The 22,399-nt window shown below is 42.0% G+C and overlaps 1 protein-coding gene across 1 annotated transcript; it reads right to left on the bottom strand.

Moving 5' to 3' along the window:
- Positions 1–616: 616 nt before the first annotated feature.
- Positions 617–3,588, bottom strand: sem1 (SEM1 26S proteasome subunit). Its single transcript, XM_030082367.1, has 3 exons — positions 3,352–3,588; positions 2,830–2,923; positions 617–821 (listed from the first exon to the last, which is right to left on the bottom strand). The coding sequence occupies exons 1-3, from the start codon at positions 3,425–3,427 to the stop codon at positions 779–781; spliced, it is 213 nt and encodes a 70-aa protein (XP_029938227.1). The 5' UTR covers positions 3,428–3,588; the 3' UTR covers positions 617–778.
- Positions 3,589–22,399: the final 18,811 nt, after the last annotated feature.

The raw sequence follows: 22,399 nt of genomic DNA, 5'->3' as shown, positions 1-22,399 counted from the left end.
TAGCGCTTGCTACAAAATGATCGTGAATATCTGTTGAGCACTTGAACCTGAGTAATATCATGCAAAATTCATGGAGTCCAAAATAAACGCACCGTGTCAGAGGGCAGTAACAAGCTGCCCATTACAGGTAGATTGTGTTGACTTGGCAGGTGTGCTTCTGAGGAGATCAACAGCTCTTACAAAGACTGTAATTTGCCGAGATTTTAGCCAAACCCTGAGTCATCTTCCATTATACCGACATAATGGCAAAAAAGGATTTAGCGTATGTACCAAAGAACAAGCGCAATCCCGGGACAAGACGAAGCGGCTGAATTTGTACTGATGACCATTCAAGCATCATTTAGCCATTGGGTTTACAGTCTGAATTGGACCTAAGGCAATCATGATGTATTCATTTACTATAGAGAGCTCGTTCAGCCCTCCGAATGGTTTAATTATTTTGAGAAGAAATCTAACTGATTTGTTCAGGTTTAGGAAAAACCTGTGGATCAGACTGAATAATATAAACTGAGCTACAAAATGCATCATAAACACACAAACATTTTTCTTTTTAACATCTATAACTAAAACCACCGAAGTGTTTGCAGTGTGATGAACCAGTGAAAACGACCAAAAGGACAGTTTTGTCTAAACGGTTTACTTCCATCCACATTTCTTACAAAAAAAGAAACAATAACATCCTCGAATCGGGTCTTGAGGAGTTGTGGTCAGCCGGCAATACTCAGATAGAAATGTCCATATCCAATGTCACAGAACACAAGAGGGGCCTTGTCATCCACTACGACGTCTCCATCTTGTAACCATGTTTTTCGAGCTCCGCTCTGCAGGGAGGAAAAGGAAAAATGGAAAGATCAAGTCAGAAGAGATGATTACAGGTGGGTGGCTGAGGCATAAGTACCCTCTGCTATTGATTGTAAGAACCATTAAGAGATGGGAGTGAAAAATATATAAATATTGCATAATGCATGCAGCTATGGATTTGATGATTACATATATATGGTGGCATTGCCCTTTCACTGTAATGATATCTTTAAGGAACGACTCAACAGTATGCCTATCATAATTGGGCCAAATAAAACAATAGCATATTACTCTGAGAAGAGTACTCAAATAAAAACAAAGCAGCAACGTATCCATCAGCACTTATTGATTATTCGCTGAGAGTGAGTGGGAGCTTCAAAAACGTTCCGAGTTTTACAAACCCTGTTAAACCCAGGACAAACAATACATCTGTATGTTTGAATTTCTGAGGCATTTATGATACACTTGAAATGTGTGACGGTGAAACAGGCAGAGGGAGACTATTAATGCTTCAATAGAAAACATTGAAGCAAAGCACAATAAAGACAACATAATGGACATAAAAAAATATAGGCAAAGACAAACTTAGCTGCTGCAGTAAAAAAAAAAAAAAAAAAAAAAAAAAAAACAGAGAGAGAAACTTGCTGATGTCCAACCTTTTGCTTTCAATTTAAACATGTCAAAAAATTTGACCAAATGCATTTTATATTCAGTAAACTTGAACTTCATTATCATTTAAGTCATTAGCACAGATAAAAAAATGAGTGGAATGCCAGTCATTTGTTCTTCAACATATGCGAGTAGTTCCTCACTCTGCAAGTCTTCAACTTGCAAACTAGGAAGGCACAATTTATAAGTAATTTGAATTATAGCCCTCGTCTGTTTTTACTTCCTCATGAATATAAAATTTGTTTTTCATAAAAATGGACTCCTGCAAAAGGACAGCTTTAGTGTTATTTAATTTGTGGGTAACCTGAATAATAATGTCTGAACGTTGAATGACAGAAAAAAAGTGAACAATAGAGTTCCTGCGGCTATTTGAAAATTTCTTATATTTCATAAGTTTTTGTCGTTGATAATAAAATGATCACACCAGCACATATTGCCATTAATTTACCTGACAATGCGTGCAATTATGTTGAAAACTACACATCGTGCAAATTTAACAGGACTAGCATGTTAACTTTATAGGTAAATGTTAGCTTGAACATGGCTGCACCACGAATGAGGGCACTTCCTTAATACTTTTCTAAAAATAATTACATTCAGCACCTTCAACACATGGCCAACCAATAAACTTTTAGGGGAAAAAAAATTGGTCTGGTTAGTAGAGCGGACCTTCTCTCAATCAGAAGGTTGCAGGTTCAACCCCTTACCTATCCACATATTGAAGTGTCCTTTAGCAAGACAATGAACCCAAAAATCGATGGACTGAGCACCTTGCATAACAAGTGCCTCCATTTATGTATATGAATGGGTGAATGTGATGACCAATATAAAGCACTTTAAGGACTGCTTAAGCAGAGGGAAAGTGCAATATAAGTGAAATCCAGTTGAAATTCAACGTGTGACTAAAGCACTGAGCATGCTTGTATGAGATTTATGTACATAGTACCAGAACTCTGATAGAATGTGCAGCATGATCGACAGATCTGTCGACATAGAGCAGTGTTTCCCAATCCTGGTCCTCAGGACCCTCCCATCCAGCATGTTTTACATGTTTCTCTCTTCCAACACATTCTGCAGAGCTTAATGACAAGCAGACCATTTGAATTAGTTATGTTGGAAGACGGAAACAGCTAACCATGCTGGACAGGGGGCCCTTCAGGACTAGGAAACACTGACATAGAGGATCACTATACATTTTAAGCACTTTACATTTGTATAAAGGGCACATCCCATTTAGATACATTGTTATTCCTTTACGGTACCAGCTGCTCTAGATATGATCATTTCATGGACGTCCTGACAGTCTGAAAGTCGACCTATGCAGTATTGGCAGTAGTTTGAAGTGTGTGTTTAGTTTACCTCAGCTGATTTGAGAAATCGTCCTCTACATTGTCATCGTCCCAGTTGTCCTCCCACACATGAGCATCTTCGTCTTCATCCAGCCCCGTCCAATCTTTACATGAACATATGACCAACAATTATCAGTAATATTATCATTTATAATTATTAAAACAGGCAAAGCTCTCGCTGTTAAAGAAATAAGCACGTCAAATAATGAAAACAATACGCCCATGGATCTTGTCAACACAATGTCCTCATTTAGCTTGTTTACTTATTTGTATGTTAGCTGACAAAAGATTAAGGACACAGTGGATAAAGTAACAGGACGTAACACAGAATAATAGAATAGTTAAAAAAAGATTTAAAAGACAGGAACTCTAAACTGTTAGGTTAAATGATCTTTAACACCGCGGATGCAGTCAATGCTAAAGCTACTTGAGCTAAGCTAGCTGAGTCACTGTTGTGCGGCCGACCATAAAAACTAGAACGTTAGACTCATTAAATATCAAAACGCGCGCTGAAACCGCGCGTATTATTTACCCTCGGCGGGGAATTCTTCGAACTCGTCGTCCTCCTCCAGTAAGCCCAGGTCCACGGTCTGTTTTTTGTCTGACATGTTAGCAGCTAAGCTCCGTGTTGCTATGTGTTAATGAATGGCTGCTTCGCGCGGGGGATCATGGGAAGTCGGGTGGTTGGAGCGGGTCGGGACTGCGCGACAGTGAAAACTGCGCAGAAAAACGCAGCTGCCAGCTGGCGCAACCCTTCGATTTCTACGCATGGCAAGATGGCAAGGTGAGATATTTATATGAACAGTCTCTTCCTACTTTTTATACAGCCTCTTCACATATAATTATTGTTGTATAAATACCATACAAACTTTGCTGTGTTTCTTTGAATTTTAACATCACAAATTTGTTTCAATTTTTATTCAACTAATATATGACTTGAGGCAACAAAAGTTGAACGGTCAACCAAATGTAATTATTAAAAACCCCAAAACGTGAAAGATTAACTCTTTACCTCTTGTAACACGACTGCTCTAGCCTCTACCAACTGAGCCACAGCCACCCGCTGAAAAATAAACTCTTGATAAATAACAGCAAAGCAGGATTTGGGCATTCGCTGTGATTTTAGTGATTTTGCAGAGCACAGCATGTGAAATGGAGTCTTTTTGGATGAGTACATGTTTGTGTTTGTTATTGATTAACAACACAGAAAGTTTAAGCAATGTTTCACACGTGGTTGACAACATATTCATAAGAATGTCTGAGACACCATGAGGCAGCTGTGTCTTCATTCACTAAGGATGTGTTGACCTATGAAGCTATTATTTCCTGATGGTCATTTCCATCATATAAGTGAACAAAGCGGTGGTGCTTTGATTCCAGGCCAGGTTGTTGAATCTTTTGTTAGGTTAGATGCTGCTTAAAATTATAATGTATCTCAAAATGTTGCTGTTGTTAAAATCTAAAAAGAAAAAAAGAAGTTTCTAGTACTGCTATTAATAGCTGTGATTGTAACATATTCACAATTAACTTCTTATAAGCGTTTTTTGGGAACGCTGTCAGTAATTGTGCCAAAAGTTTTCAGGATGGAAAAATTAGGGCTGAGAGCACAATTAGTGTCATTCCCATGTTGCAGAAACAGCAAGTAAACTCTCCCATCTCTTCAGATTGAAGTTGCTAAAACCACTAGATGTAAAGAGATCATTGCAGAAGTACATGTAGTTTTTGGATGTGATTTGGGAGAAAGCCAAACAGCAAACATTTGGTTGCAGACAGTATAGCAAATGTGTTAGCTCAGCATGGCTGGAAGAGTAGGTAATACTAATGAGCAGTACTGAAACTTGAGAAAGTGGATAAATGACACTGCTTCAAAATATGGTGCTACATAGGTCATATATTTCTCACATGAAGACAGCAGTTTCTTTCACTTTTGCAATGTATGTGATGTGTTTGTACATGTATAATATGTTATATAATCCAGTTCTACAAATTTGCTTCACACATACTGACTACAGGTTGACTCACTCAGGGAACACCCAGACACCCAAAGGGAGAACATGCAAACCACTGAATTCATGGTGTACCAAACCTTTATGAGATGCATTTTTATGAACTGCAGTTGTGACAATAAAACATGTTGTATCCATAAACATATTGTAGCAGGCTGGTGGGGCGCTTTGGCAATAACTCAGTCAGCGAGTTGAGCAGGGTTTAGTGGATGAACCTCTACCTCATGCGCCACAGGACCCCAGGAATCATAGCCCTTGTTATTTAACAGCCTGCCAGTGAAACACACACCAAGAGGAAGTCACTAACCACATTAGAAGTCACACTCACTGTGTAAAAATTCTTGTAATCAAACATAGCTTCACTTGCAGAACATTGCATCGCGGACATAAAAACAAACACACATTACAGGTGTAAAATGTCACAAACTAGCCTTTTGCTAATAGTATACTCTTTAAGATATTCTGAGAAACTTTACCCCTCAGTATCCAACACACTAAAATATGGAAATTAAACAGCATGAATGCACATTCTTGTTGTATCTGGTTGAATGCTGGAGTCGATCCCAGCTGTCCTGCTGGTGAAGGCAGCATCCTGGACAGGATTCCAGTTTATCTCAAGAAAAGCACAGAGACAGATCACACACACACTCACACCTATGGGTATTTAGTCACCCTTTACACTCAAATGCATGTTTCTGGACTGAAGGAGGAAACAAGTTTACCCATTTAAATTAAAAAAAAAAAAAAAATCTTAAATGCACTGAGAAAACATGCAATCTCCAGAGTAAAATGGACTCAAACCCACAACATTCTTGCTATGGTGAGACTGCTAACCAATAGGGCCCATATTCTCACAAATAACCTTCAGACATGTACCTGGCGAGAAAACAGGAAGAACCTGCAAAATCCTCAAAGTCAAATCAGTCAAACTGTGGACATTCTTACTGTGAGTTGAGAGAACTAACCACTCCACCACGGTATGACGTCAGGGTTTACAACCCATGCACAAATGTCAATGGTTCCAAACCTAAATTTCATAATAGTGTTGTCAACCACGAAAAAGGGGTCGACGCAATGAAACGTGAAGCGCAAATGAGATGTTTGGGCTGTAAAGCATACTTTTCTCAATTGATTCAGGTGACTTATAATTTCCCCACATTCCACTGGCTAATGCAAAGTCACTGTTGTGAAAGGCTGTTATTGTACCTCTTTGTTGTACACAGACTCATCAAAAATTGCGATTCAACGTACTCTCTCTCTTTTTTGTTCTCCCTCTCAAAATGTTTCTCTCTCCTAGACACTCTCTCTCTCTCCGACTCCACCACAAAAGCCTCCAGCAGCCTCCTTTTCCTCAAAACATATGTACTCAAGTCAGTCAAATTTCAGCAAAGATTTTTCATTTAGGAACAAATGCACATTGTAACCCGTGCAGCCTGCTCAAATAATGAAGCAGCAGCCACAGCTTAGGATGTATTTTAGATAAATGAGAACACACATTTACCACAAAACCACTCATACCACAATGAAAATTGCTTTGCAGCTGTCATATGTTGACAGATGGAGCAAACCTCAACTAAGGCTCTGCATACTTATTCCATTTTCAAATTATTTTGTAATCATCCTAAGCTTTTACACATGACAATGCCACAACATTCGGAGGGGAAAGGAACAAGACACGGAGAAGTGTAGGGAGTTAATACCCTGCTTTTTATTAGTGTCAGCTCAGCCGGGAAGGGAAATGCAAGTCACAGGGATTACGTATGAAGCATCATTTAAAGCAGGGCGTTATGATTGTTCTCAAATTAAAATGAATTCATGACGACAAAAGAAATTCAATTGAAATATTCAATGGAGGAACAATAACTTTTTGCCTGTTGATAATCATGAGGTTGAATTTTTCTCTCCAGATTAAGTGGATGATCATCTTCTATTTAGTATTTTAAGGGTAAAATTGTTGAAATGAAATGTGTCAAAAATTACATTTAAAAAATACCTTACGCTCAATGTGATGTGTTCAAGTGTCTGTTTTTGCTTATCGTCAAAAGTTTATTGTCCCCAAAAAAAAACAGCTCCTTGCAATTTGGAAGCTCAAACCAACACTGTTTGTTGTTGTAGCTTTGAAATGATTTCAAATGAGTCATTGATCATTTTAATAGTTGTCACATGTGGACATGACACTTCTTCAGTTGCTGCTTGCCCTCACGGACTGAACGCGAACACCATCAGTATAATCAGCATAAGTTTCCCTGTATTTATTGTGATATTTCACAGGAAATCATGGTTTAAAAAGCAGATCAGCAAAGTCGCAAACATCTGTTTTTCTCACAAAAACACATTTGTAGAAATCAGTGTCAATGTAATGATAGCAAAATTTGTAGCAGTTGCTTGTCTGTAGCTTTCTGAGTCCTAGTTTTAATGTAAACACCTCTAATAACTTTTTATTGTCTATGGATGCCAACACCTGTGCTCCAATAGTAGGACACCGCAGAGAGGTCACTAGTCTGTCGCTGGGCACATCAGCAGACAGTTTAAGCTCTCATATTAGCCTCCAAAGCATCTTTTTGGACTGTGGGTGGAAACAAGTACTTGGAAAAATCCTATGCAAGCACTGGTTGAACATGCAAACTGCATCCTCACATAAAGGTCCTTCTTGCTATATGACTAGAGGGCAATAAATGGTGGGGATTTCTCTAGCTTTTTTTTAAGTTTAAAATGAATATATTTGATTTATATTTGTCTATTCTGCTTTTGAAGATCTGTTTGGTGAGAAAGCCCCATCCCCCCCTGCTAGTTGTATCCAGAGTGTAAGCTGACATTCATATGTCCCTTTTTAAAGAAGGGAAAATTAAAATGATGAGCTTATTCGGTGTCACACAGGCTAACACAATAAATAAGAAGACAAGTTCATTCATGTCTTCAGTCATGGAGCACTCGATTTATGAATGATGCCCTGTGTTGCTTTGAGCCGCCCTCCCTGAGGTATAGCTGATTCTGGCTCCCGTGTCACTCAGTCTCGGGTGCAGGTGAAATCCTGGGAAGTGGCCGGCGCGTCCGCCCAGCATACCTCAGACTGCAGTTACACCGTGCCTGGCGCCTGAAGTCTCTGTACCGAGGGGAAAATAGATGGAGGTGGAGGGGCGGGTGGTTATAGAGGAGAGATACATCGTGGCCTCTGCGACTTGTGTCTGAGTAGCAGCATCACATTTCTGTCCTTTCACAAAGCCCTCTGGGAAAGGACGGGTCGGCAGCGGCTAAACACACACTGAAAGAGACACAGCAGACAGAGGAAGACTCCGGCTGAAGCCAGTGCCCCCCTCCGCCCCACTTCCCCATAAGCTCCTGCCTTGCTCTTTATCACGGCTCTGACTCATGATATGGCCTTGAGGGGGAAATGTGTGGAGATTTATGGGAGAAGAAAGCTGCGTGTGTGTGTTCAAATAGTCCAGATCATCACCAACGAATAACACAAGAAGAGACCTCTTCTTCCAAAATGTTTGAAAAAGTGTCATCTGACTGTCTGCTGCGGTGTTTCGCGCTGTACTAGCCTGTATGCAGTTCTCCTCAGCACTTCCCCCACACTCCCCATGTAATTATTCTTCATTGTCATTTTTTCCTTGCTTTAAAATAGACGCTTCCTATGGTGCGCCTCAAGATTGAGCAAACACACACCTTAGAGAGGGATGTTTGTCTTTGCATTTATGTCAAAGCTGCGGATTATTGAAGCAAGGCCAGTAATAGGACATATGATCTTAAAGAAATGCCATGAGACGTACAAGTAAGTGATCATCGTGGATTATGAAGACTTAACTAGCCAAATTAATGAGGCAAATCCAGGACCAAAAACATGTAAGCTCTGCTCCTAGTAAATCTGCAGAGAGGGCAGTGTGCTTCCAGGATATGTCTGTCAAGAACCTGTATTAAATTTAAGCCCAGCCAGTCAGTAAGTCTACTCCATTGTGTGTTGTGTAGAAACCATGTCTCTCTTTTTCATATAAATACTTGCATCCAGTAGGGAACAGCGGATGTTCATTATTTCATGCAGAAACGTGGTCATAAAATCAATTAAGCTCCCGTGGGGACAAAATGAAGACAAAAAATTCAAAAGAAAGGGACATTTTGTGTTTGTTTTGCTTCACAGATCTTTTTTTTTTTTTTTTTTTCCCGGCGCTCTCATTCATTGAGATGTCTGTCACGACGAATTTAAGTTTCATATTTTCCCCCCTGTCCGTCTTGAAAAGCTCTGTCATCTTGGGCTTGAGGTACAGTTTGCCAGGAGGCTAATGGCCCTTTATGACAGTACAATCTGATGCCTGTCCCGGCGAGCCTCCAGGTAATCCTGTCCACCTCGGCGGCTAAGCCCTGCTCAGGCTTAAGTTGCATATTTTGTTTTTATCAGGACACTGCTGATAAATGCTATCAGCGAGGGAGAAATGAAATATGGGGGGTCTAGCTCCGATTTGCCTGAGCCCCGAGTTGAAATCTGGAGTTGAGGAACAATGATACCTCTATTTGGTGGATCAGGAGTGTCTATAGGAATAAACAGTATATTACCTGTACTGCTGAGATTATCAGAAACTATTTGCATGCCCTGGGACATTTTTCTGATTTCCTGATGTGGCAGAAATGCTACTCGCAGGCTTTGCAGCCCATTTTAGATTTGAAATTTCTTTGCATAAATGCATGATAAGCTCAGCACTCCAAACACTTTCACTTACAATTATGGCAGCTTTACTTCTGGACCCCCAAAATATCATTTAATAAAATCATAAAATTACATGCTAATTTATTTTCAGTAATGTGCGCTAATAGTGTACTACCTCTGTGCCCATGGCCCAAAGCCGCAGACCTGTACTGTATGTGAAAAGCACTCACACACTCTTACCATAGGTGATAACCCCCTCTGTGAAAAGCACTCTTATTGGAAGTACCCATTATCTGCAAAGTCTATCCTCATGCTGACACTAAGTCATTAGCTTAAGCTGTCCTCTGTGTAAAATCATGGTTAATTTCTTTGGCTGTGGCGCATGGTGAATTGAAACCAATTTCATTGACTGCTGCAAATAAATTACAGATAAATTATAAAGGAATGTACATAATGAGTTCGTATCGATGCATTGATATAATAGCGGAGTTGTCATCATTTAGGCAAAGTCAGATATTAAGATGTAATCCTAAATGTTAAGTCTTTTGACTTATTGAACCTTTGGCCTGCGGTACGTGGATTGTACTGTGATGTAACACAAGATCTTCATTACTCGTGGCCCACAGTGAGAATATCACATTTTCTTTCTGTTTGTGTTTGACTGGTGACCAGACCAGAGCGTGCACCCTGCCTTTGCCCATACTCCGCCCGGCTACAGCGTCCCGCGACCCTACGCTAAGAGGTAGGACAGATGTTGCATGCCCATGAACGTAAGATTGCATCCTCCCTTGTTTTCATGCACTTCTTCAGTTCCGTCTTCTGCCTCGTGTTTCAAGATGATCAATACGTGCTGTTTGTTGCAGCCCTCATCGTCACTCGTCTCTCTTCGCTCCCATTTTTCTCTCTTTCCCTTCCCTCGGTCATTTTCCGTTTCTCCGTCTATCACACACTCAGGCAGACACACCACCCTCACCCTCTAGTTACAGTCATGGTATGTCAGAGTGTGCGTGTCCCGCGCAGCAGGGGGTTCCGCGAATGACTGACAAGACCTGCTCTGCTCCGCGTCCGACACCTGTCAGAGCCTCATCTGTCATCCGTGTGCGGAGATGGCGATGAGCGGGGGTGACACAACATGCCAGAGGTGACGGTGACGGCTCATCCCTCTCCATCGGCTTCTAAAACAGTTGCGCGGCTCGCAGCCTGTGTGCTGGCTGGGTAACAATAATTATCTACTCCAAGCCTTCAGATGAGTCTAATTTGTAATGCAGTTGATGTCACGGTGCTTACGCTTCTGAATTAGCGCCGTGGACGCGGTGAAGAAATCATGACAGATTCATGTTTGTCTTCATGTGTATGCATTAGGAACTGAAAACTTGGAAGACTTCACTTCCTCTGAAAAACACCTTACATTCCATGAATCACAACATTACACATCTAGTAAAGCTGTTGTTCTTATCGCTCTTTCTGGGTATAAATAAAAGTAGTTGTAGTTATCCTGCATTTTATTCGCAACACTGTCAGAGCGCTGTACGAGTTATTAAAATGGATGAGAAACGTCTATGTGCCGTGTAAGAAAACCGAATATTGTAGGTCATCTGACTCTGATCCTTGTACAGTAGTTTTGCATTTATCTTTCGGTTGCTGTCATGTTAGCGTGCCCCACTTCAAGGTGTCTTAACCTTACATTGATCGCGACAGCACGTCGATCCAGCTGCAACCGAAGTGTAATCCAGCTCTTTAAATTGTTGATTTGCTGTAATCTCTACCTGACTAACTCCCCACAATTTGGTCGTACCGAATTCCACCAGGCTAATCCCCAACATGTGGCCGTCCGTAGCCCCAGAAAAGTCTGTGATTGGTCTGATTGATAAATGAAGCCCTACTTATGCTTTTGGGCGTCCGTTCGGACGGGGCCTCTGCCTGTCTGGACTATGTCCAGGAAACCTGGGACAGCCACTTATTAAGTAGTTAGACCCTCATGGCGAGGCTGCAGACAGGGACTGCTGGTGGTCAGCTGGCCTTTCATTCAGCTTCGGTCTTTAAATTAAAGTCCTTTCTTCTGCTCTGAGGTGAGGAGCTGTGAAATAAATAAAAATGAAATCATTAGCATCTTATCAGAGCCACCACAAAAACATTATCCTGCTGTTTTTTAATTTGCATAATAACAAACTACTGCAGTGCTACCTACAAGGGAGATGCTATGGATTGGAAATTAAATATTGTGAATAGGCGACGCCTTTAAATCAGATTGAATTCATACATGTTTGTCTTTGCTTGCCCATTTATCCTTATATGTATATAATAATCAAACAATGTCAAGCAGCTGAGATTTGCAGCACAACTGAAGTTACAACATGGACTGAGTTGTGTGATGAAAAAACATAGAAGGAAGCATGCAAGAGTGGGCACTTAAATCTGCCATCCTTCCTTTTGTGTATTCATTATCATTTTTAATTGATTCTTCTCCTTCAATAATTCTCATGCAAATATTCACAGTATGTCTGTTCATAATTGTTTCATAACTTTTAAGGGAAAACGTGAAAAAACTAAGTGACATAAATGTTGCAACTCAAGCTAATGATAATACTTTACAAGCATGACTTGTAGTATATCTGTAGTTTGATTCCTATATATGTACATTCCTAAATGATTTAGTTTCTAAAATCTGTCTTCACGTTCAACAAAGCACCACAGTTCCCATATACTCTGCCAGTCGGCACTTCCAAATTGCACTAACAGCTAGTGGTGAGAGTAAAAAAGTCACTTTAGTGCTGATGTCCAAGCAGGCACATAAACCCAAAAACAGTTTTCTTGAGAATTTGGCCATGGGCAAGGCTTAAGCAGCTCAGCCAATGATGTGGCGCTGCGGGATCGGAGCAGAGCACCCTGGGTAGAGCCCAGATGAAACATTAGGAGGTGAAAGGGAAAGTGGTGATTTGTCATTAAGACTTTTCAAAGAAAGGCCGATGCCAAGGGTCCAATTTATGGTTGTTATAATTTCATCCAATCGCTCCCCCTATGGCCTTAAACACATTCTTCTTCCAGGTATCCAAAAGGCCCCACAAAAGTAGCAACTGCAGGTCTGTGAATAAATGCAGGAAGATCAAAATGCCAGAAATGTTGCAATGAACAGCTCCGCTTGTTTTTTGGATTAAAGTAGCAGAATGCTCTCTGCAAATAATGAACCTGAACATGCTTGGAGCCATTTTTACACTTTGTCATGCAATCTGCTTTCAGTTGCCGTACCCTGAAAGTAATCTGCAGTATTTTGGCTCGGAATCGAAGCTGTTTCTGAGCTCATTAGTGCCGAGTGAAGGTGAGGAAAGCTTTTTTTCAGGACTGACTGCCAGGTACAGTTACTCTCAGGCCTGTGTTGCATTTGTAAAACATGCTCTCATAAAACTGAAATCAAACACTCCGATTCTTGAATGGGATGTCGGAAAATTATTTACAGGCAAATAAAGTTGCGTGCGACCATGTTGAAAGCAGGCCTGTTTTTGGTGCATGTTTCTGCTTAGCAGAGATCATTTGCACGCTGAAATTTAGAAGTGTCGAACGTGATTTGCTGCAGACTCTTGTTAATCCCTTTCACAGTCTTGAAAGCTGATCATTTAAATTTGACCCAGCTTTTGCTGTCTAGCAGGCCACGGCATGATTCGTGTTTGTTTTTGTGTGTGCGCGTGACAGTTGCTCGCTCACATGCACAAGTGTGCGCTTGGTGGGAGATGCATTACCATGTTGTTAAAGGAATTCAGAGAGGGCTCGCTGCTGCATACCTTCCTGCCCACACACACACACAGATGTGCATCATCACTGGTTGATTGTTGGTGACCTTGGCTGATTGAACTTGGTAAAGGGCAGCCAGTTGTGCAGCTGCGGCCGACCGTCTGGCCGCGCGGGACACCGGGGCGCTGGAGGGGAGGGCTTGGTGGCGTGACTGCGAGGGACTGCCGAGCAGACACGCCGTGACCCCGGCCGACACGCTCCCCGGCCGGCGCACTGTGCTGCACTTGTTCCCTTGGCAGAGATTGCAAAGACAAAAGAGCGAGGAACTTCCCCAGACCTTCATTTGGGGTGTTTGGACAACTCTAAGGCCCCTGCTGTGCCCCCAGGGGTCTCTCAGCTGGCTGGAGAATGAGAGCAATGAAGAAAAACATGAGGCAAGACAGGGAAGGCTGGGCACTTACTCTGTGTGTGTGTGTGTGAGTGTGTGTGTGTACAGGGAATCCATGACATCATTGTTAGTGGATATTTTTGAATTTATGAAAGTCATTCGTAGCATGCAGAGCAGCAACAATTCATATATTTTTTTGGTCTTCATGAGTTCTTTCAAATTATTAATCTATTTCTCAAACATAGAAATAGCAGTGTCTTTCTATTTTGCATATTAGCCCATAGCATGAATTCTAAACCTAATTCTCCCTGATGTTTTATTAGTTTGGGAAAACCCTGCTTTTTTTATCGACCATGTCTATGATTTTTATAGACGTATAAAGTCTGTTCTACTCTATTATTATTGCTCACGTATACAGGAAGCATACATAAAATGAAATCTCTGCGTAGTTTTATGTGAGTATATTCGTTATTTTATAGAACGGTGACTCATGGTTTCTCCACTGCCTCGCTTATTTGTTTGTTTCTTTGTGGACTATAGATTTGTGGATAATGACACACCTTCATGAGCCCACATAAAGCTAAAGGGGGAAACATTTACAATGACCAATGCGCAGTTAATTTTCCCAGCAGAAGTAATGGCCGAATAAAACAGACTGCTGCTCCCCTGTGAACGGCAGCAGCCCAGCTGAAAAAAAGAACCGAAAGTAGCTTTGTCTCATGGCTTTAAGTGTTCAATTACCCTCAAATTGACAGAAAGAAAGAAGAAAAAAATGTAAAGCTTTTGGAGAAGAAGAGGTGGTGAATTGAAACATCAAGGCTTCAAGGAAGCGCTTGAGCGGGCGAGTCAAAAAGTCATCAGGAGAGGTTTTTAGCACGGGGTGAGACGGAGTGGAGAAAGGTTTGGGTGTAGTTACATGAACGCAAGTTGGCCTCGTCGGATGACAAATCGTCCGGCGCTGGGACAGGACGGTTCAGCCAGCTGGTTGGCCCCATTGCCTGGTTGATTGATGGTGTTGATGTTCTAAATCGGCCGCCAACACACCCAGTACATGACTCGTAATAGCGGAGCTTTAGATTGGCCCTGGAGATAGCAGGAAGTGGATGGGGGGAAGCGGGCAGGGGAGGGGGTGGGGGGGCCGTGGGGGGAAAAGGACACGTTCCCATGAAAGCATATGGGATAGTAGGGTTTGAAACTGCGAAGTGCTGCAGTACATGGAGTGAAGGTTAGGACAATAGAATACATGAAACAGATCAACGTGGTCATGAAAATCTATCATTCAGCATAAGTAAAGTCTTTAACAGCCCTGTTGCTAGCTGTACAAATGGTGTTTTGTGTATCGTATCATCCAGGAATCTGCATTATATCGTGCTTAGTCATGCTAAAAATACATGCCGGGTCATCATTGCTACTAAAACAAAAAAGCGTGGGGTCAATGTGCGATCATTACTGTCAAGCAGAGGTCAGAGCCAGTGCTCTCATGTCCAGAGAGATCTGACCAGTGCGCCTACGACACAGGGACCGGGAGTGGGGGTGGGGGGGCACTGTGGTGAAAAAAGCACAACTTCCCACTAATTGTAACAGGAGCCCCTTTATCATCGTTTCAGACCCTCCGAATAACACACGGTACCTTTGATCAAGAGCAAGGCAGTCTGGGATCGTGTAGGAGGTTCTCAGATCTCGACACACGCAAAAGGGGAAACAAAGGGCAGGCCAGGGCCGCACTGGATGCTTTCCACCATCCCTTCTAGACAAAAACAAGGTTTTTCCCCAAAAGTTCAAACTGTGTAGAAGTCATTTCAAGTAAAACTTGTGGCTCATTAGTAAATGGGACTCATCCACCTTCACAGAAAGATTGTTGAAGATAACCTGGTCTTTTAATCACTGTATAATCAACATTAGCTGCATGCTTTCTGCGCAGCTGTTGACCAAAGATTTGACATGAACACGGTGAAATTCTCTGAAGGAACCAGAAGGGGGTGGAGAGAGAGTGTTTCCCATGGTGCCTTATTTCGTGATCTACAAGAATTCAGTTCAAATTGGAATACAATTTGGGACTAGTAATATTTCTGATTAAAACATGAGTTTTGAGAATTGATTGTGAAATAAATGTGAGGTTGATTGGATAAGCTGCAATGCGAAGCCACAAGTTTAACAGGCACAGCAGTTACAGGTTCAGATATGAAGATCTACACATCAGACTGTCGCTCTCAAAATCCTCTGCTACTCAACTCTCAACTTTATTTATGAAGAACTTTAAAACAACCAATACTAAACATCTTGTTACACACACATACCTTAAAATAGTTTTTTTAGTGCTGTTTTATCATTGGTGTTTATTTCATAAAGCCTCTCAATCAATTCACAAACACTATGAACACGAGCACGTGCAGATGTTGAACAGCAGATTTTTTCCTGAAACCCTCTCATGTGTGTAAAAGTGCACATTTTGAAAAATACTTTGAACTCTGTGAGGAGACAATGAAGAGTTTCAAATGACCTGCATGGTGAAACGCCTCTCCTCCCCCATCATGTGAACATTCACAGCTCTGAATAATAAGCGTATAAAAACATTCGGGGTATTATCATGTCACACTGTACACAGCAGCGGCAGCAGCAGTGGTGTGGAGAGGTGCGCAGCCCCCGGCTCTAATGAAATAAAAATCCCACTGATTCAGCTGGGCTTTTATAAAACTACTGGAAATTTAAAAGTACTGTCACGTTAATTACATTTGATTGCTTGACACTGAAGAGCATAAAGGTTGAAAATATCAGTGGGATTTCATTATGAAAACGGTAGATCATCCTATCAAATTTGGACTTATTTGACTTTTTTTTTTTTGAAGCAACATCTAAATGAAACAGGACCATCATCTGCAAAGACAGCAAGTATTTCTCCTCGCACGTTCAAGTACAGTTAGATTTTAGATTAATTCCTCTAAAAAGGTGTGGACTTAGCAAAATCTTAACTGTTCGCCAGATAAGTAGCCCTTTCAGCGTTGTGGTATGCCCTGAATGGCTTTTAAAGCACTCACACGTTCGGCTGTTGAGTCTATTCATTAGCTCTTGTAAAAGGCCAGAGAACACAGAGCAGTTCTGGCCGGCCGGTCGGAGGAAGATAACGGGCGCGAGGCCAAGGAGTCTGAGTGAGCTGTTGTTGGGCCGACGTCTTTTATGGCCTCGGGCTGCTTGTAGTGGCATCTATGAAGCAGCCCTATTGTTTACGTGCACAGACACAGGCCTACACACACTCGGACCTCATGGCCCGTCACGTGCGATTGCAAATACAGCAAGAAGTCGGAAAACTGCACAGAGCCTCAGTTGCTTATTAGAAAAAAAACTCTTTAGCTTTTCTGCATTTGACTATCTGTCCTACTGAGACTGATGTTTCATTCCTTCAATATGAATTTCATTAGTGTGTATTCATCAATTCGATTGAAACTTTTCATGCAGTTTAGTACAGTTCACAGTACAGATGACTGACACTATGAGAATTTCAGAACAATATTGAAATAAAGATGAATAAAGCTTGATTCAGCAGAATATCATTGACAAGTGAATTTTTTTGTGAGCTTTTCAAGACTCATAACACATGAACTGGTGATGTTTTGCCTCCAGTTAAGAGATAGGAAACTGATCTTATTAAAGATTTCACACTGCATTTTGGTTTTCATGCAATTATATAAAATTCATTGATCCAACTACACAGTTACCCAAATTGTGGTTGCAACGAGTCAGAGAGATAAACAGACAAACACACTTATGCATCTCCATGGGACATAGAGAAAACCCATTAAGACTACAGGAAATAATGTAAAGACTTCAAAGAAACGCAGGAAGCTGGCGATCTTCACTACTCTGATAGTAAAGGGTGATTTTACTTTGAGCAGTCGGATCATACTCTTCATGATTAATCACATTCATCTATTCACACACACGACTGCCATGCAAGGTGCTCACACACCACTGAGAGCCATTTGAGAATCAGCATCTTGCCTAAATACACTTCAGCACAAGGACAGAGCCAGTGATGCCCTCAGCTACAAAAAAAAAAATCAGAATAAAACAAACCAAAAGTCAGTTTCTGTGCAATAAATCTCAAATCTACACGAGTTTCACTGAGTGAATAAAATTATAGCAGAACCAATGTTTTCCACTGGATTTTATTTCTTTAAGATGCACCTTTGTACAATAAATAATACACTGGCTAAAGTTTGCTGGTAAATGAGATCAAACTGGATTTTAAACACCAGAATAATATTAAAGGTTAATAAATGGATGGAATACAAAAACAAATGATTGATTGGAATGGGATGAAGTCTATAAGAGAAACATGAAAAATAATAAAACAAAATAGTAAAGTACAAAAAAAAAAAAAAATTAAACTTAAAAGTTTGACTGTCTGTTTTTTTTTTTGATTCAGTGGCAGGATAAATGGGTTTGTTTCAAAGAACAAACAAACAAAGAAGTCACCTTTAGCTGACTGGTCACCTCTTTAAATGTGGGAGTGTATGGAGGATAGATGCACCACAGTTGCATACTTGGCCTGAGTCTGATATCTGTTGACGAACGAGCAAACAAATGATCTGACACCGTTCAGGCTTTCATGCAACCCACAGAAAAACCACTCTCACACTCGCCATCTTCCATTTTTCAGAGGGCTTTGCAACCACCACCCGGTGGATGATCCACTCTCAGGACCTGTTGGCAGAGGTGTAATTTTCACCCCTCCCTCCTGAATTAGGACACCCTCTCCCACACACACACAAACACACGCACGCACACACATCCACACTGTTCACCACAAAATTCTTGGATAATTTTGGTCACTTTTCACCCCTGGCAGACTGGTGCTGTAGAAATGATAGAGACGGAGCGGGCCGTGCAGCTGTGCTTCTGAGACCTCGCCCACCCCTCTCTGGGCCGCACACACACATAGACACGCTTGTTCATACATACCACCTACTGGCACAGCGGAGGAAGAAAGAAGGCTGTGGTTACCTCACCATTATGTTTTTGTGACTGTGTGTATGTGCGCGCGTCTCTTCATGTATGTGTGTGCTTTATTGTCTCCTTTTCCTTTATCTGGATCTCTCCACGTCTCTCTCTCTCTCTCGCTCTCTCTCTCCCTCTTTCTGCCTCCTCCCTCTCCCTCTCTTGTCCTCCTCCTCTCAGATCCCTCTTCCTCACCATGATTTCACAGACCTCCACTTACTCCATTGTGCCGAGAAACAAAAAAATAAAAAAGGAACACAATCGCCTTGTCCTCTTTCTCATCTTAATAAGCAGCTCCAAGTTTGATAATTACACGTTCAGCACGCCGCATGAGTTTCTATGCAGTGTTCACATCAGGGAGAAAGCCATTGACTCCGCTGTTGAGGGGAGCAACTATTAGGAATGACTGACAACTGTCCCCCTCCCCCTGTGGACCGGGCGGCTGTAAAAGTGAGAACAAGCGCCGATCAATTCTGTCTCCTCGTCGGGAGCGTGTCCCCGAACGCCACCGCGCAGCCGTCGGAGCGGCCTGCGGACCACATACGTCGCGGGGGCTCGTAATCCGTTCCATAACCTGTCGCCATGTGCTGCCGATTAATGGGCTTTTTCTGCGGAGCGAGCGCCGAGGAGACGGCCAGACTGAGGGTTTTTCTTCTGTGGCGGAAGCCAATCTGTTTAGGATTAAGGGAATAACTGGTGTGGCTGACACTGAGGCATCCAGCGCACGGGGCGAGGGAAGAGAGGGCGCAGGACAGAAACACCAGGAAGGGGGCGCAGCGAATGTGTTGACAGGGAGCTGATTGTGTTTTGGCAGGGGTCTGCTTATTGGTGATGGTTTGAATCTATAGCTGTTGATTGTCGTTGGACGTCTCAGTCTGGGAGCCATCTGTGTTTTTTTTTTTTCTCTCACCGCACCGCAGGAAGCTCAGCAATAAAAAATCTTTGCCATCGTAATTTTTTGTTGGATATGGCAATCCAATAATCCACTAATCAAAATACCAATAGCTTTTAAGCATCATCGCATCTGGGATCATCAACATCATGGAAACACTGTTCTCTTTTGTGTTTCCAGACTACTTCAAGCGGAGACATACCTTATCTGACTCCTCCACACAGAGGAGCCTTCTTTTGTGAAGCAGTGGCCCACTCACCCATTATGATGGCAATCTTAATGATTAAAGACCCGTGGAACAAACTGGGCTACCTGTTGCCGTGATGTCATGTCTAGTCGAGGGCGAATGCAGTGATTGAGGTTTAAGGCCGTTAGAGAACTTTACTGGATGCTGTTTGTGGAAAAATATCAATTAGCTTTTGGCTTCAAAAGAGCAGCAGTTATTCGGGATCTGAAGTTTTTTTTGGGCTTTTGCTGAATAACAAGGAGCATAGAAAAGGTGAAATTGCTGACTTTTCGGGGTCGGAAAAGTATTATTAAACAGCCCTTTCCTAAAACCGTGCTTGTATCAAGACTTTAAGGAAACAATTATCACTCTTTGGTTAAAAAGGGCAGCAATTCAGTTCTTGGCTCTTGTGTTTGTGGTCGATGTTTCAGTTTATATCCACAGCGTAATACCATATCGATCTCATGTTTCAACCATTTTTAAGAAGCCATTTCCATCTTTACTGTCAAATTTTTTAATAATTATAATTACACAAAGCTAATGACATTTTATGGGACTCGGTAGCAGCAGCAGCTCTAACTGAAGCTGCACTGTGCGACCATGTTACAGCCTCTGTGGAGCATTTTATTGTTCTTTTTTTCAGCTCATTGTTTTTGTTTTATGGACCACAACTTCAGTGTTTTTGCTTCATCCTTGTCACTGCAACAAAATGCTCTCTTAAACAGCAGGTAACAAATAGGTAAACACAGCGGAGCGTTTAATTACCGGGAAAGCCAGATACCCGGCTAAGCTATTAGGTGAAAAGCAGCAGAGAGCAGACCTAAAGAGGAGATTAAATCCAGGATATAAATTCATCTGGTAGTGAGATACACAGCTCCCAGATGAATGCTGACATTGTTTTGCGTGTGCTCGGTGTTTACATAGACATATGTTTATTCAGGAGCACTACAATTGAAAACTGCTGCTGCATAAAACAGTAGCACCAATAAAAACAGTGAAAATCTCAGTGTTTGCCAACCTTCTGAAGAAATGTTGAGATCTGACTAAAGGCTGAAAATACAGAGAAAAGGTGGGAATTGCTGCAGGAGTGCATGGATGCACACGTTGCTCTTTATGTGGTAACTTATTGCGTGTTTCTTCACCTTGCTGCAGAGTCATTTGCGTTTGCACTTGTGAGTTCTGCTTTGTTCACCTCATCCACCTCTGCATAAAAAAAGGAACTGTCTTTATTTTACTCATCACAATTTGCCATCACCCCCCCCCCCCCCCCCCCCCCCCCCCACCTCACACTGCTGCTTGTTTTCCCTCCCTGCCTCCTCCGCCTCCTGCAGGTGGCTGTGCCCTGACCTCGCTCTCGGAGAGGCATGCTCCTCTCGTCGCCCGGGGGCCTCGGCCTCTGAAGCACTCCTCTGGGAGATTCCGCCACAGACCCAGGTCTGCACTCTTAATGCAAATGTGGAGCCACACTTGAATCGAAAATCTGAGAGACTTTGGCCCTCGGAACAGAAAAAAAAAAGGGCGGAGCAGAGAGACGCGTTGCGTGCAGCAGCACTTTGATGCTTAAGCATGCAACTTCAACACAAAACAAAGCACTCACCTTCTCCTGCTTCGTCCTCCAGCCCCTCGCTCGGGCACGGCGGTGTTATTTTTGGCCCCGGCCGGGACATATGTCATTGGGGAGTGCGTGTAGCGCCTGGTTAATTAGGCTACCTCAAAAGAAGGCATTAAAAAAAAAACGAAAGCGAAATTTATTAGGCAGCGTTTTACCTGCTTGTCAGGAGTGCGTGTCAATGCTGTAAAACACAGTTTTGAATGAGCGAGTCAACTCAGCTCTGCAACTTAACCACGGCTACCCTGCTGCTCACGGAGAGATTGACACTTCCAAGTTTCTTTGCTCCCCTTCATGAATACATCCTGGTGAAACGGTCCGTACACGCTCTCACGGAAGACGCATCGCTCTCCCGGTAGTATTTATTTGTTATAATCAAGCAGACAGAGCAACGTTTGTCCTGTGATCCTTACAGGACATCATTCTTCTTACAGCAGAGGAGCAACACCGTTCCGCAACCAGGAGTGCCTGTTAATGTGAGATAATTTACGACGGCCATTTTAAGGTGGTTACGTCGAAGCCGACTTGTTTAGTTTTGCAACTGAGAGCTTGTAAATCCCAGAAGTGCCGTGAGTTAGTGTTACGGTAACTGTTGTTGTGATAAAAATCACTTGCACCCGTTAGGTGTTGATGTATGCTGACTGTGCGCTGTAATTATTCCCCGACGCGTTTTTTTTTTTTTTTCTTTCTTTTTTCAGAGGGGTTACAGTGTGTGGTTGGCAACATGGTTGAACAGGTTTTCTGCTCATAATTCTAGGATGTGTGTTAAGCAGAGGCTTAAAAAAAATCACTGTTAAACTAATACTATTGCTCATACTTACAGATTTTTTTTGGTCCAGTGAAATGAATGAAATGCTTTATTTTTAAAGTAGCTTCACTGATTTTCTTACAGCAGTTACTGAAATTAAGCAACTTTTTTTAAGTAACTTCCCCAAAAATGATGTTTTGTGCATAATATTTCGCACCAACCTAAACTACATGTTTATATTGTAAGAGTGTGGACTGATGTACATCATATCAAATGATTCAGAGAATCTGGAAAAATGTCAGCACACAATGGACGAGGCCAGAGGTCTCTGGGCCCTCAGGCAGCGCT

The sequence above is a fragment of the Salarias fasciatus genome, chromosome 22, assembly GCF_902148845.1.
Source record: "Salarias fasciatus chromosome 22, fSalaFa1.1, whole genome shotgun sequence".
Classification (NCBI taxonomy): Eukaryota; Metazoa; Chordata; class Actinopteri; order Blenniiformes; family Blenniidae; genus Salarias; species Salarias fasciatus.
This window is presented reverse-complemented; position numbering and strand designations above follow the sequence as displayed.

Bases quoted from the DNA above. Each gene is read 5' to 3' on its own strand.
- sem1 (XM_030082367.1), bottom strand. From the start codon at position 3,427: ATGTCAGACAAAAAACAGACCGTGGACCTGGGCTTACTGGAGGAGGAC. The intron at 2,924-3,351 runs GTAAATAATACG...GTTCATGTAAAG, and splicing joins CGAAGAATTCCCCGCCGAGG to ATTGGACGGGGCTGGATGAA. The intron at 822-2,829 runs GTAAACTAAACA...TCCTCCCTGCAG, and splicing joins GATTTCTCAAATCAGCTGAG to AGCGGAGCTCGAAAAACATG.